The sequence below is a fragment of the Trachypithecus francoisi genome, unplaced genomic scaffold (assembly GCF_009764315.1).
Source record: "Trachypithecus francoisi isolate TF-2019V2 unplaced genomic scaffold, Tfra_2.0 Lachesis_group11, whole genome shotgun sequence".
NCBI classification, from domain to species: Eukaryota; Metazoa; Chordata; class Mammalia; order Primates; family Cercopithecidae; genus Trachypithecus; species Trachypithecus francoisi.
In genome coordinates, this window is record NW_022681456.1 from 130885812 (window position 1) to 130899541 (window position 13730).

Consider the following 13730-nt stretch of genomic DNA (forward strand, 5'->3'; position numbering starts at 1 on the left):
CAGAGCGAGACTCCGCCTCAAAAAAAAAAAAAAAAAAAAAAAAACATATCTAATAGAGAAGGAGAGAGGAAAGAAGAGTATAAGGAGTACCAAGATCAGGAGATATTTCAATAGAAAGCTGATCATATTACACATAAAGAGAGGGGACAACAAAGGGGAAGAGATTGAAGATGCAAACAAAAGCAGAAGTAACAGAAAACTCTTAGTATCCACAAAGAAAGATGGTGATGGAATAGACAATAGGAGGCAACTTGATGTAGGGGCACAAAGACGACTGTGTAAACAAATATGAGGGCCAGCTGCCATTTAACGTCACTGAGATAACTCTGATTTGTAATAATTTATTTAAATTATTCACTATAACTCCACAAATATAACTACTGCATATCAGCATTCTGGGCCCTCATACATGCTAGCGAGTCCTTACTTGAGGTCTCAGCTTAGAAAGTGTTACTTCTGTTAGGAGGTACTCCATGACCTGGACCTAGGTTAGTTCTCTTTGATATAAGCTTCCCTCACACCATGTGATTTACTACAATTACCTTCTTAAGTGTCTATCTTCCTGACAGAGGCAATAAATTATATGAGTCAAGGGACAGGTCTGTCTTGTCCACCACTATATATCCTCAGTGCATAGTGTGGTAACTGTCAGAGTAAAAATTCAATTATTTGTAGAAAAAATGAATATGCAAAAGCAGTGGGCTAGTTTCCATTTGATTTAAAACAGTCCCGAGGTCTAAACGGTAGGAAAAGAAAAATGATTGGGAAGAAGAGAAATTAATCAGTAACTAAATATAAGTGCACGATTAAATGTAGCCAGAAGATGATTAAGAATATCAAATGAGGCCAGGTGCAGTGGTTCAGCCTCTAATCCCAGCACTTCAGGAGGCTAAGCTGGGAGAATTCCTTGAGCCCAGAAGTTCAGCACCTGCCAGGGTAACATAGTGGGACCTCACCTCTACAAAAAAATAATAAAATAATAACAATAAAGATAATAAAAGAATGCTAAATGACAATCTTTAAAGACAAAATAAATCAAGCTAGAAAAAAAAAAGGTACTATAAACTTTCCCCTTCCCTTATGACAACAAATTCTGTATCAGAGTAGTTTACATCTAAACTCTTGTTGAGTTAATTTGTACTTTAAAATAAAATTCTAAGAATTTTAAACCACCTTAATGATCTTTACAACTTCATAAATTACAATACAAACTCCAAAAAAGGCATTATTTTTCAAATCAGTGTTATAAACATCCCTTTAAAATGGACTTCTAAGCCAAGTGCAGTGGCTCACGCCTGTCACCCCACCACTTTGGGAGGCCAAGGTGGGTGGATCACCTGAGGCCAGGAGTTTGAGACCAGTCTGGCCAACATGGCAAAACCCCGTCTCCACGAAAAAATACAAAAATTAGCCAGGGGTGGTGGTGCACACCTGTAATCCCAGCTACCTGGGAGGCTGTGGCACGAGAATTGCTTGAACCTGGGAGGTGGAGGCTGCAGTGAGTCCAGATTGTGCTACTGCACTCCAGCCTGGGCAAGAGTGAGACTCTGTCACAAAAATAAATAAAAATAAAATGGTTCTCTAAATTGTGGAATATGACATTGAATTCGAGATGTAAGTATTTCTTCTGTCCATAGAGTCACTTATCATGGTATCAGTATGAAAGGCATTTTTCTGGATGAAGGTGTTTAATTTCATGGCTTCACTTTCTTCTCCCCTTTCTTACCCATTGAGTTCTAACTACACGTTAACCTATGCTTTAAAAATGCAGATCATCTCTACACCTTGCTTTTAGAATGTGAAAAGGTCAAGAAGATTCAGAAGCAAAAGCTACAAACTTTAGTGAAATAACAATATTTGTATAAAATGTCACCTTTGGACAAGAGAAGCTGACGTAACAGTGAATAATCCTTCTTAAAATACTGACTTAAAGGTTAAGCTCTCCATCCACAGGCCTTGTTCTCCTGAAAAATACCTACCTTTAACATTATTAAAACCTCAGTACTCACACACCGGAGGCAGATTTTGTTCTTTCGTATTTCATACATGTTACAGTAAAACATGTAAGGTTGCAAAACCATGCAGATAATCATATTCCCATAGAAATCAACATTTTCACCACATAAGCTATTTAATGAGAAAGTAAAGACTAAGACAAGTTTTTTTCCTTATTCAATAAACAACAAAACATATTCAGTCCCTTAAAATGGTTTCAAAAACTATTAAAGGGGTAAACATCCATACTTAGGAAAGCTCTGATTCAAAGTACTTTTGGGTAAAAGAGAAATGTTCATGTAAATTTTCTTCAATGCTTTGTGAAAGCAACAGAGGTACTTTCAAGATTAAGTCTTCTACCACCTTCTTTTGTTTCAGGTTTCATCAGTTGTCAAAATTCAGTTACTAAGCATGGCCTTTATAAAAGACTCTATTGGCAGATATATGATTTAATGCGTTAGCAAAACTGTACCCTAAACTGGTGTGGCTAAAAGCTACAACAGGGTGGAAATAAAAGCAATGAGAAGCAGTCCTGAATGAATTAACTCACTAGGAACAGAACAAAGCAAAAGCAGCAGAAACGCAAACACTTTCCAAAGTATGAGAAAAAATGTTGTCTTAGAGAACCTTTTCTATTTTGTAGTCATCTCAATATACTTCAGAGAGGAATCATTAAAAAAAAACAAAAAACCTCGAGTTCCTATTTCGGGAAGGGAGAGATGAGAAGGTTAAGTATATTCATTTATCTACAGGGTGATAAAAATGTCATTCACATAAAAGCCAGAAAAAAACTATCAACTGGGACTTTATGGCAACACTTGGCGAGGCCACTCACTGGCTCGGATGAGAGGCCCCACACTATTACAGGACGCTGAAGACAGTAAGAAGCATCAGGGAGAAAAGGAGACAGAAAAGTAGAGAAAATGGTTTTAAGAGTAGGATAATCAAGGGAAAGAAAATTAATGGTTAAAAAATTTTTTTAAAAGCTTCAACAACAAAAATCAGAGTATAGAAATAAATATTTCACCCTACAAGGAAAAAAAAGAATTAAGCATTTTAAAAATTCTGATAACTCAAGGCTGAGCATAGTGGTCTTGCTCCCAGCAATTTGGGAGGCCATGGCGGAAGGATCTCTTGAGGCAGGGGTTTGAGACCAGCCTAGGCAACATGGCAAGATCCCTCTATTTAAAAAAAAACAAAAGGCCGAGTGTGGTGGCTCACGCCTGTAATCACAGCACTTTGGGAGGCCAAGGCGGGTGGATCATGAGCTCAGGAGTTCAAGACTTGCCTGGTCAACAAGGTGAAACCCTGTCTCTACTAAAAATACAAAAATTAGCTGGGCGCGGTGGCACACGCCTATAAACCCAGCTACTATGGAGGCTGAGGCAGGAGAATCACCTGAGTCCGGGAGGCAGAGGTTGCAGTGAGACGAGATGACGCCACCGCACTCCAGCCTGGGTGACAGAGTGAGACTCTGTCTCAAAATTAACTTAGCCAGGTGTTGTGGCATGGGTCTGTTGTCCCAGCTCTTCGGGAAGATGAGGCAGGAAGATCACTTAAACCCAGAAGTTTGAAATCACAGAAAACTATGATTATGCTACTGTACTCCAGCCTGGACGACAGAGCAAAATCCTGTCTCCAAAAAACAAAGAAAAAAAGACAAAAAAAAATCTGGTATCTCAAAAGCTGAGTTTCAATCCTTTCCTTAATAAATTCTGAGGACATTATCTCATACTGAAGACATGGAATGCCAATATTCAGATACAGGATATCAATTCTTAAGCTATAAATAGGTCAAAAATGACTTCAATTATCATTACCTCAAGACCAGTCATTTCCCACTCCAAACAAAACAGCGAAGAAATCTACTTTAAAAATTTCAATGATAAGCACAGGCTTTTGAATAAATGTAAATTACAACACTAATAATACACCAGTAATAGTTTCCAAGAAAATATGCCAAATAGTCCTTCATGTAAATCTACATATAAGCTGTAAACCAAAAAATAGACCCTAATGTAGAAGGTGAAGATAACAAAATTCTAGGCCTCATAAGCTGCTATGAAAAATTAAAAGTATAACAAATAAAAAAAACTTTCTGACAACATGTGCCCTGTCTTTTAAAAAAAATGCTAGGAAATTAACATTCTCCAAAATGAGATAAAATCTGAAACAGGATATTTAACAATTGTTCTGAGTCTCAGATCTTACTACATAGGTTAAATCAGAAAAAAAGCTCTCACTTAGTCTTCTTTTTTGTGTATGTGAGATGGAGTCTTGCTCTGTCGCCCAGGCTGGAATGCAGTGGTGTGATCTCGGCTCAATGCAACCTCCGCCTCCTGGGTTCAAGCGATTCTCTTGCCTCGGCCTCCTGAATAGCTGGGATTACAGGCCCGCACCACCACGCCTGGCTAATTTTTTTTGTGTTTTTAGTAGAGACGGGGTTTTGCCATGTTGGTCAGGCTGGTCTCAAACTCCTGACCTCATGATCTGCCCGCCTCGGCCTCCCAAAGTGCAGGATTACAGGCATGAGCCACCGTTTTTTCTGTTTTTACGAGAAGGGGTCTCACTCTGTGGCACAGGCTGGTGTCCAACTCCTGACATGAAGTAATCCTCCCACCTCAACCTCCCAAGTAGCTGGAATTACAGGCACGAGTCACCGCACCTGGCAGAAGTCTGATTCTAATGGAAGAAAAATATCAGGTAACTGAGATTTTTACACTGTGGTCTCATATTTTACCCACGAGGGAGCTGCATATTTTAATCTTTCTCTGAACTGTCAATTTTCAAAGACTTGGGGGATTATCTTGAATAAAATAAAGTAGGATAAAAATGCTAAGATAATTAATTCAGGTATACATGGTATTTTAAAGTTTGGGGGATTATTACTCCATTGGTAAATTATTTCATATAAACATGCTAAGGCTATGCTCTTATTTAAAGCAAAGCAAAAAAAAATGTGAAAAATTTTCTTTAACCTTTTTCAATTGTGATTCCATTTTCACACACTCCTCCTTCTTCTGCTCCAAAGCAATCTCTAGTGTCTTAAGCCGTGAGTCCTTTTTCAGTCCTGAGGATGCCAGAGAAGAAGCATGCTCTTTCAGATCCAGAAGTGAAGCCTAAAAGAAGCAACACACATCTAGAATAAATAACTATAAACAAAATAGAGATTTAAAATTTTAAATTTATCGTGGTAGCTGTAATTTCCTTCCATTACCAAATGCTGACATATTTCAATTTCAAGGAAATTCATCATGAAATATAAAACAATATTAGCTCTAGCTTTCAACTCTTAACAAATAAGATGGATTCTCAAGAAATACCAATTGAACAGTGATTTAAAGAGTTCTGTCAATACATACCCATTCTACAAAATAAACCAAAGTAGATCAAGTTTTGTGAATGTAAGTAGTCAAACCTCAGTAGCTACATTAACTTAAACGAAAAACATTTTTCAGCCAGATACCTGTAATCCCAGCATTTTGGGAGGCTGAGGCAGGGGGATCACTTAAGGCCAGGAGTTCAAGACCAGCCTGGGCGACAGAGCAAGACTCTGTCTTCACAAAAAAAAATTTTTTTTTTTTTTTTGAGACGGAGTTTTGCTCTGTCGCCCAGGCTGGAGTGCAGTGGCCGGATCTCAGCTCACTGCAAGCTCCGCCTCCTGGGTTTACGCCATTCTCCTGCCTCAGCCTCCCGAGTAGCTGGGACTACAGGCGCCCGCCACCACGCCCAGCTAGTTTTTTTTTGTATTTTTTAGAAGAGACGGGGTTTCACCGTGTTAGCCAGGATGGTCTCGATCTCCTGACCTCGTGATCTGCCCGTCTCGGCCTCCCAAAGTGCTGGGATTACAGGCTTGAGCCACCGCGCCCGGCCAAAAAAAAATTTTTTTACCTTAGCTGGGCATGGTAGTGCACACATATAGTCCCAGCTACTTGGAAGACTGAAATAGGAAGATCCCTTGGGCCCAGGAGTTCAAGACTGCAGTGAGCTATGATAATGCCACTGCACTCCAGCCTGGGCAACAGAGTGAGATGCTATCTCTTAAAAGAAAAAAAAAAATAAATCACATTTTTCCCTATTAAAAGAAAAATTCTATTAGGAATTTAAACTTCCATAACATTTCCTAAAGGTATTAGAAAGAAAATCCACAGAAAGATGCTAAAGCTCATGCATTATCATCTTCTGATTACACAGCATGAGGCATCTTTGCTCTTTAGGTCATATTAACAGGATTCGCCAAAAGCAAGATCCAAGTAGATTAAATCGCCCAATTTGATAGCTGTTGTGTCCTTTAATAGCTCTTATACATGAAATTTCCTTCTTTTGCATATTCCTATCTGTCAACTTTCTTATCTTTAGCACACTATTTCTCCAAATGTATCTGAGCTTCAGTTACTTTAGGTCTATAAAAATATTAGTAAGTAAAAAACCAACATAAAACATAGTGAGTAACACTTAGAAAATGAATGAACTAATCCACTATGTCTCTGCAAAGCTTTCTGAAATATTCCTTAAGGTATTCACAAAAAGCCTGCTAAAAGAACATTAAGAAAATTTTCCATCGAATACTTTTGTACATGCATTATGAAAACACGAATAACATACAGACACGTGCAATGATTAAGCAAACAAACTAATTCCATTTTGGTGAGCTTAACCTCTTTCTCTGAAAGGTCGCCTTGCAATAGGCTGACTTTTTCCTTCAAGTCTTTAAGATCCTTTTTGTAGTTATCAATTTCCTCTTGCTTCTCTCGCTCATCTCTGTCCCTCTGCTCCTTTAAGCGTTCAATTGTCCGCTCCTGATGAGAGAATATATCAACATGTGAGGAAATTCCCTTTTGCACTTATATGACTGTAATTCTTTTAGCTGATAAAATTTCAAATTTCTATGTTCAAAAGATAACGGTAAGTTTTTAAAGAATCCACCTTTTTTTTTTTTGCTTTTTTTTTTTGAGACAGAGTTTCGCTCTTGTTGCCCAGGCTGGAGTGCAATGGCATGATCTCGGCTCACTGCAACCTCCGCCTCCCGGGTTCAAGTGATTCTCCTGCTTCAGCCTCCCAAGTAGCGCACCACCACACCTGGCTAATTTTGTATTTTTAGTAGAGACAGGGTTTCTCCATGTTGGTCAGGCTGGTCTCGAACTTGTGACCTCAGGTGATCCGCCCGCCCTGGCCTCCCAAAGTGCTGAGATTACAGACATGAGCCATCGTGCCTAGCCAGAACACACTTTCTAAATAATTCATCCTTCTTATTCATCTTGCCATAACAAGGATGTAGCTTTATTCATTTCAATCCCAAGGTTTCTTTTCTTATAATCTCAACTGGTATTTGATACCACTAAAGTATTCTTTTGGAATATTTCCGTTTATTCAATTTCCAGGTAACTAAAAGCTTACATATACACCCTAAGGGCAATAACTAGCAAATATTCCTTCTGTATATATTATTCACATGTCGCCTACAAGGCAATGGAAACAACTCACAACTCACACACCAAAAAGGGGGAATGGGAAAGATGCTGATACATTGAGTTTAAAATATAAAGGAAGGTAAAGAAAAGAGAAATCATCAGAACTTTCTGTCAACAGATACTCAAGAAGTTTGAAAATGAGAGCAATTTGGCCAAGTGCAGGGACTCATGCCTGTAATCCCAACACTTTGGGAGGCTGAGATGGGTGGATCACTTGAGGTCAGGAGTTCAAAACCAGTCTGGCCAACATGGCAAAACCCCATCTCTACAGAAAACACAAAAGATTAGTTGGGCATAGTGGCTCATGCTTGTAATCCCAGCTACTTGGGAGGCTGAGGCAGGACAATCGCTTGAAACTGGGAGGTGGAATTTGCAGTGAGACAAGATCACACCACTGCCCTCCAGCCTGGGCACAGAGTGAGACTCTTAAAAAAAAAAAAAAATTTCCCTTCACACTACGTATGTCAGCAACAGCACACAGCAGTTCTTTTCCCTTTTGCCCACAGGGATTTCTTTTGTATTCTACATCCAGTCGTAGATTAATGAGAACGCAGAAAACGTGTGTGGAGTCGGGGCCAGTCACTCACTTTCTCTGCAAGGGCCTCCTCCAAAGTTGTCAAGGCAGTGTCAGTGTTGGTGGTGTCAGCCTGCAAGGATTTGACCCGTTCTTTCAAGCTGCTCATCTGCTTTTCCTTATCTCTAAGCTGCTCTTGAAGATTTTCAATCTAAATGCACATATTTAAGGGAAAAGAGAGGACATTTATAAAAACACAGCAGCACAATCAAAATCGTTTCAATTTGAAAACAGTTCAGGGTTGTCTGTGTGTGTGCGTTCTGTAGAAATCATTTAATCCTAAGAGTTTCAGAATTACATGCAAAACCTTAAATTTGTAGGCAAATTGAATTTGTAGGAATTTGTAGGCCAAAAAAAAAAAAAGGTACACCCGTGTATGGACACACACACACACACACGCACGCACTCACACACATATACACAAATCCCTAACAAAATAAGAAAAGTAGCTAGCAGAAAAGATCCAGTATAGAGATGGCCATGTAGAGAGGAAAGCTATGAGGACTAGAATTACTTCTAATATGACATTGTAAATGCCAAGAGGGATTCCTTGACAAAGAATAAAGGGAGGACAGAGAATAGAGCAGCTAAACAGCGAGAAAGACAAATCAGCTATATAAAGAAAAGGCTGTTCTTAAAGGCTAGTGTTATGTCAGTTTTATATCATCTTTTATCTAAGCAGCAAACGTTTTTGTGGCCATTCATTCATATACACTTATATGCGCTCATTTACTCAAAAAACATTTGTTGAATTATTTATTACATGCCGGACACTACGGATATGAAGAAAAATGAATAGGCTCATTTTTATTCCACTATGAGATGGTAAGAAAATGCATCATTACACAGCTGAAGCCAAGCTATAGAAGAGCTTGTGTACCAAGCTAAGGAGCCCAGACTTTATTCCAGAGAGAGGGAAGCCATTAGAGATTTTTAAGCACAGAAATGGTCTGGCCAATTCTGTACTTTAAATAAATAACAGTGCCAGTGTTGGCAGTGTCAGCATGCAAGGACCCGACCCATTCTGTCAACGAAAATTTAAGAGGACTTCGCATATAGACATAGAAAACCATTAGCGTTTGTATCAGTTCAGGCAAGATTATGGGGACTAAACATACCATGAGATAACATTGTGGAAATAGCGCGTTATCACTCAAGCACAACAAGCAGCACGTACTCAAGTACAATAAAAAATTATTATTATTATTATTATTATTTTTTTTTTTTTTTGAGACGGAGTCTCGCTCTGTCGTCCAGGCTGGAGTGCAGTGGCCGGATCTCAGCTCACTGCAAGCCCCGCCTCCCGGGTTCACGCCATTCTCCTGCCTCAGCCTCCCGAGTAGCTGGGACTACAGGCGCCGCCACCTCGCCCGGCTAGTTTTTTGTATTTTTTAGTAGAGACGGGGTTTCACCGTGTTAGCCAGGAGGGTCTCGAACTCCTGACCTCGTGATCCGCCCGTCTCGGCCTCCCAAAGTGCTGGGATTACAGGCTTGAGCCACCGTGCCTGGCCAGAAATTATTATTCAAGTATAATAAAAAAAATCAAGCAAAACTATAAGGAAATTCTGAGGAGCTATCCTTAATAAGCTAAAGGAAAATTATAAATAAACCAATTACTCACAAAGTTCATTCATTCACTATATACACACAAGTTCAAAGTCCTGCCATAGATCAGGCACTTTTCCAGTTGCTGAGGAAACAGAGCAATGAAAACAGACCAAATTCCTGCCTTCACGGAGCTTACATTCTAGTAAGGCAGATAAACGAATGATGGAAGGAGGGAGGGAGTGACTGAAGAAATGAATGAATCAATACAGCGTAGGGCAGAGGTAAGTTCTATGGAGAAAAATGAAGCAGGAGAACATGATCACCGTCTCCTCTTGAGCTGATACTAGAACTACCTGATTTTTCTACCTGGTTTTCAAAATGCAAGATAAACATTATCTCCTCTAGGAATAGCTTGTTGTCCTCACCCCCACGAGAAAAACTTGATCATTGTCTGTACCCCATTAATGATACATATACATGTATACATTACGTATAAATACACACTCCTCCATTCTTCCATGTATCTATATAATGATCACACATCTCCATTCCTCCATCTATCAATCATTATAGCACTGATCAATGTATGTAGCCATATGTAATTCTTTGTTTTATACATGCCTCCACAAGTAGACATGGATCCTGCCCCTCCATCTGTTTTGTACCTTCCTATACGGTACATCTCACATCGTAGCAAACATTAATCAATAAATGAATAAAATATAAGTTTGGACTTTCATAAACTGTATTTAGGGATTCACAAAAACTCTTGCCAAGAACGGAATTACAAAACAATCCTGGATCCAATTGTCAGGTAGTTTCTTACATTAATAAATTTAGTACAAGCTCTTTAAGCTACCTCTCTAGAGTCAAGAAGGACTTGACAGGCAGAACAAAAAAGCTAAGAAACAGATTTGGTAAGTTTAGAATAGGGTGCATGGATATGCTGAAGCTTACATTTCACTTGTTAACAAAGAGATAATCATGTGGGTGAACCACTGAATTGCCCAATAAGAGACCAAAGCCTATTATAAGAATTGAGTTCATCCCAGATGGAAAGCAGTAGTCTTCCCTTGATTTAGTCAGATACTACTATTGAAATCTCATCTGGATCAACACTTACGGAAACTCATAACCATTAAAGAGAATTTTGCCACTCAAAAATTCAGTACTCTATATACGGGTATACCTTCATTTCTTATGCTTTGCTTTACTGCTCTTCACAGATACTGGTTTTTTACTAACTGAAGGTTCGTGGCAACCCTGCGTCAAGCAAGTCTATCAGCGCTACTTTTCAACAGCATTCTAACTTGGTATCTCTGTCACATTTTGGTAATTCCTGCAATATTTTTCATTATTACTGTATCTATTATGGTGATCTGTGATCAGTGATCTTTGATACTATTGTGATTTATTTGGGGTGCCATGAACTCTGCCTGTATGAGATGGTGAAATTAAGAAACGTTGCATGTGTTCTGACTGTTCCACTGATCAATCATTCCCTCTTCTCTCTCCCTCTGTGTCAGCCTTCCTATCCCTGAAAACACAACTACATTGAAATTAGGCCAGTTCATAACCCAACAATGCTCTCTAAATAGTCAAGTGGAAGGAGAAGTCGCACATCTCTCACTTCTAGTCAAAATTTGGAAATGATTAAGTCAAATGCTACAAGCAGAGTTTGAAAAGTAAAAAAGATTAAGCTTAGTGAGGAAGGCATGTCAAAAGCCAAGGCAGGCTGAAAGCTAGGCCTCTGGAACCAAACAGTCAAGTCACTGAAGGAAATCAAAAGTGCCACTCCAGTGAACACACAAAAAACAAATCAACCTTATTGCTGATACGGGAAAAGTTGACTGGTTTGGATACAGGATCAAACCAGCCACAGCATTCCTCAAGCCAACGCCTAATGGAGAGCAAGGCCCTAACTCTCTTCATTTCAATGAAGACTGAGAGAGGTGAAGAAGCTAAAGGAGAAAAGTTTCAAGCTAGCAGAGGCTGGTTCATGAGGTTTAAGGAAAGAAGCCCTCTCCATAATCTAAAAGTGTAAAGTAAAACAGCACGTGCTGATGGAGAAGCTGCAGCACCTTATCCAGGTCTAGCTAGGATAATCAATGAAGGTAGCCTCAACAATGGACTTTCAATGCATTTGGTTGGTGCAAAAGTAATTGCAGATTTTGCCATTGAAATTACTTTTGCACCAACCTAATAGATGAAACAGCCTTTTATTGGCAAAAGATGCCATCTAGAACTTTCATAGCTAGAGAGGATAAGTCAATGTCTGGCTTCAAAGCTTCAAACATTAGCCGGGTGTGGTGGCCCATGCCTGTAATCCCAGCTACTCAGGAGGCTGAGACGGGAGAACTTTGAACCCAAAAGGCAGAGGCTGCAGTGAGCCAAGTTCATGCCACTGCACTCCAGCCTGGGCAACGAAGCGAGACTCTGTCTCAAAAAGAAAAAAAAAACAACAACAAAGAAAACAAAGCTTCAAAGAAGAGGATGACTCTCTTGTTAGGGGATAATGCAGCTGGTGACTGAAAACTGAGGCCAATGTTCATTTATCATTCTGAAAATCCTATGGCCCTTAAGAATTATGGCAAATCTGCTCTGCCTATGCTTTATAAAGGAACAATGAAGCCTGGATCAAAGCCCATCTGTTTACAACATGGTGTACTTGGTGTATTAAACCCACTGTGGAGACCTACTGCTCAGAAAAAAAAGATTCCTTTCAAAATATTACTGCTCATCAACAACGCATCTGGTCACCCAAGAGCTCTGACAGAGAGGTACAAGGAGATTCATGCTTTTCCTATGCCTGCTAATACAACATCCATTCTGCAACTCATGGATCAAGGAGTCATTCTGATTTCTAGTCTTACTATTTAAGAAACATATTTTGTAAGGCCATAGTTGGTGATTCCTCTGATGGATCTGGGCAAAGTAAATTGAAAACTTTTTGGAAAGGATTCACCATTCCTGATGTCATTAAGAACATTTGTGATTCCTAAGGGGAGGTCAAAATATCAACATTAACAGGAGATCAGAAGAAGTTGGGGTAACTCTGACAGACTCAAGACTTCAGTAGAATTAGTCACTAAAGATGTGGAAATAGCAAGAGAACCAGAATTAGAAGTGGAGCCTGAAGCTGTGACTGAACTGCTGCAACCTCATGATAATATTTGAACAGATGGGCCAGGCATGGTGGCTCACACCTGTAATCCCAGCACTTTGGGAGGCCGAGGCAGGCAGATCACTCGAGCTCAGGAGTTCAAGACCAGCCTGGCCAACATGGAGAAACCCCATCTCTACTAAAAATACAAAAAGTTAGCCAGGCATGGTGGTGGGCGCCTGTAACCCCAGCTACTCGGTAGGCTCAGGCAGAAGAATCACTTGAACCCAGGAGGCACAGGTTGCAGCGAATCAAGATCAAGCCATTGCACTCCAGCCTGGGCAACAATAGCAAACTCTGTCTCCAAAAAAAAACTGAACAGCTGTGGAGCTGCTGCTTCTGAATGAGTAAAAAGAGTTGGTTTTTTTTTTTTTTTGAGACAGAATCTACTCTTGGTGAAGATGCTGTGAACATTGCTGAAATCACAACAAAATATGCAGAATATTAATAAACTCCGTTGATAAAGCAGTGTCAAGGGTTGAGAGGACTGACTCTAATTTTGAAAGAAATTCTACTGTGGGTAGAATGCTATCAAATAGCACTGCATGATTCAGAGAAATCTTTCTTGAAAGGACGAGTCCATCGATGCAGCAAACTTCATTGATGTCTTTAAGAAATTGCCACAGCTGCCCCAACCTTCAGCAATGACCACCCTGATCAGTCAGCAGCCACCAACACAGAGGCAAGACCCTCCACCAGCAACAATATTACGACTTGCTGAAGGCTCAGAAAATCATTAGCGTATTTTGCAATACAGTATTTTTAAGTTACGCACATTTTTAGATATAACGCTATTGCATACTTAATAAACTACAATATAGTATAAACATAACTTTTACATGCTCTGGGAAGCCAAAAAATGTGTATGACTCATTTCATTGTGGTAGGGAACTGAATCTGCAATGTCTCCGAGCTATACCTGTATATACAGAACACCATGCCTTGGTGTTTACATGTTTAACCAGCTGTGCAGGTCATT

The 13730-nt window shown here is 39.6% G+C and overlaps 1 protein-coding gene across 16 annotated transcripts in view; it reads right to left on the reverse strand.

Moving 5' to 3' along the window:
* ERC1 (ELKS/RAB6-interacting/CAST family member 1) overlaps positions 1 to 13730 on the reverse strand; it is a 545691-nt gene that overhangs the window by 357573 nt on the left and 174388 nt on the right. For all 16 annotated transcript variants that reach the window (XM_033223291.1, XM_033223290.1, XM_033223296.1 and 13 more), the window contains 3 exons: positions 8054 to 8191; positions 6654 to 6794; positions 4974 to 5114 (listed from right to left, as the gene is read on the reverse strand). In XM_033223291.1, coding sequence (XP_033079182.1) covers positions 4974 to 5114; positions 6654 to 6794; positions 8054 to 8191 — 420 coding nt within the window. The remainder of the gene's footprint in view (positions 1 to 4973; positions 5115 to 6653; positions 6795 to 8053; positions 8192 to 13730) is intronic.